This window comes from Nansenia antarctica (genome assembly GCF_963989245.1).
Source record: "Nansenia antarctica genome assembly, chromosome: 3".
Lineage (NCBI taxonomy): Eukaryota > Metazoa > Chordata > Actinopteri > Argentiniformes > Microstomatidae > Nansenia > Nansenia antarctica.
Window position 1 is genome coordinate 69,762,588 of NC_137688.1, and position 2,500 is coordinate 69,765,087.

A 2,500-nucleotide genomic window follows, 5' to 3' on the forward strand; every position below is an offset into this window, starting at 1 on the left:
CAGAGAGAGAGGGGGAACGAGAGAGACAGAGAGAGAGACAGAGAGAGAGAGAGAGAGAGATAAAAAGGTTACAAGGAGTGACCGTCCAGGAGTGGGGTTACGATGCTACGATGCTATTACCCCTGACCCCTGACCCCTGACCTTTGAACCCTGTGACCCCTGACCCTGACCTTTGTCGTTGCTGGTGAAGGCCCCCCGGAACGCCCCGCCCCCCCCCTCGGCGTCAGGGAGGTCCTCCAGGTGCAGCGTGGCGTTGGGGAGGGGCTGGCGGTACACCTGGTAGGCCACGCCCCCTTCCCTGTCCTCCATTGGCCGGGTCAGGACCAGGGCCAGCTCAAACAGGAAGACGTGGAGCCTCTGGAGAGAGAGACACACACACACACACACACACACACACACACACACACACACAGGCTCAGAGGAGGAAGAGGAGGAGAGGAGGAGGAGAGGAGGAGGAGGAGGAGGAGGAGGAGAGAGGAGGAGAGGAGGAGGAGAGGAGGAGGAGGGGAGGAGGAGGACAATTAGAGTCTTCCCAAACCAAAAGCCTTGGGTAGACAAATCCGTCCGCGAAGCTCTGAATGCGCGCACCTCAGCCTACAACGACGGGCTCGCGACAGGCAACATGAACGAGCACAAGGCCGCGCGCTACAACCTACGGAGAACAGTGAGAGAGGCCAAGGGGCGGTACAGGGATAAAGTGGAGCTACAGTTCGAACAGGCGGACTCGCGCAGTATGTGGCAAGGCCTCAGAACGATGACAGACTACAAAGGCACCCCCCCCAAGCTGAACAATGATGTCTCCCTGGCAAATGAGCTGAATACTTTTTATGCACGGTTTGAGGCTGTAAATTCCAACAGCCTACAGGCCACTGCAATAGAGAGTAGAGCCACTGCCAATGGAGACCCAGTGTTCAGGCTAACAGAGCATGAGGTAAGGACCTTTAAGAAAGTGAATACCAGGAAGGCGGCAGGACCGGACGGCATCCCCGGCCGTGTCCTAAAAGTCTTTGCCGACCAACTAGCCCCGGTATTCACTGACATATTCAACCTGTCCCTAGAACAGTCCGTCATCCCCACTTGTTTGAAAAAATCCACCATTATCCCTGTATCGAAAAAACCCACACCCGTTTGCCATACTGACTATCGCCCTGTAGCTCTCACCTCCATAGCCATGAAGTGCTTTGAGAAGCTAGTGAAGGGCTACATCTGTTCCTCCCTCCCCACCACCCTGGACCCCCTGCAATTTGCATACCGCCCCAACAGATCCACGGAGGACGCCATAGCCCATGTGCTGCACACAGCAGCATCACACTTGGACAAGAGGCAGGGGAACTATGTGAGAATGCTATTTATTGACTACAGCTCAGCATTCAACACCATAGTCCCCTCCAAACTCATCGCCACGCTCAGGGACCTGGGCTTGAACTAATTACTAAACACTTTAAATGAATGTGCAATAACACTATGTGCAATATGACAACCCTAGTCGTCTTATCTGTACAGTATAGTATAGTGGATAGTGTACATAGCCTTTATTTATGTAAACCAGCTCCTTTCCCTTCTTGTTTTTTTAGTTTTTTTTTTCTTACCTAGCACCAGGGGAGCCACCCCTCCCAAATTTCGTTGTTTGGTACCTGTACCATAGCAATGACAATAAAGACCATTCATTCATTCATTCATTCATTCATTCATTCATTCATTCATTCATTCATTCAACTACGACCTTTGTCAGTGGGTCTTGGACTTCCTGACTGGGAGACCCCAAGTGGTGAGAGCAGGCAACTGCACCTCCTCATCCATCACTCTCAACACATTTGCCCCCCAGGGCTGTGTTCTGAGCCCCCTCCTCTACTCGCTCTACACACATGACTGTGTGGCAAAGCACAACAGCAACACAATCATCAAGTTTGCTGACGACACAGCTGTGGTGGGCCTGATCTCTGCAAATGACGACAGGGCCTACCTGGGAGAGGGAGACAACCTGGCGCTGTGGTGTCAGGAGAACAGCCTCTCCCTGAACGTCAGCAAGACCAAAGAACTCATTGTGGACTTTAGGAGGTCAGGGGTTAGGGACTATAGCCCCCTCAGCATCAACGGAGCAACGGTCGAGAGAGTGAACAGTTTCAAATACCTCGGAGTTCGCATATCCTCTACTTCCTAAGGCGGCTAAAGAAGTAAAAAATTAGTCAGAAGATCCTTAAGAACTTAACATGCACAATAGAGAGTATCCTGACCGGTAACATCACCTCCTGGTTTGGGAATAGCACCGCATATGACCGCAGCAGACTGCAGAGAGTGGCCCGATCAGCCAAACGCACAATTGGAGGTGGGCTTCCCACCCTCCAGGACATTTACACCAAGCGTTGCAGGGCCAAGGCTAGGAGAATAATCAAAGACTCTAGCCATCCTAACAACTGCCTCTTTGAACTGCTGCGGTCAGGCAAGCGCTACAGGAGTCTCATGGCCAGCACAGAGAGACTCAAAAGGAGCTTCTATCCCC

General features: G+C 52.3%; 1 protein-coding gene across 1 annotated transcript in view; it reads right to left on the reverse strand.

Moving 5' to 3' along the window:
- Positions 1 to 2,500, reverse strand: part of arhgef3l (Rho guanine nucleotide exchange factor (GEF) 3, like) — a gene marked incomplete at both ends in the record, with an annotated part of 24,040 nt that overhangs the window by 377 nt on the left and 21,163 nt on the right. Inside the window, one exon of the mRNA XM_080527487.1 lies at positions 171 to 357. Coding sequence (XP_080383613.1) covers positions 171 to 357 — 187 coding nt within the window. The remainder of the gene's footprint in view (positions 1 to 170; positions 358 to 2,500) is intronic.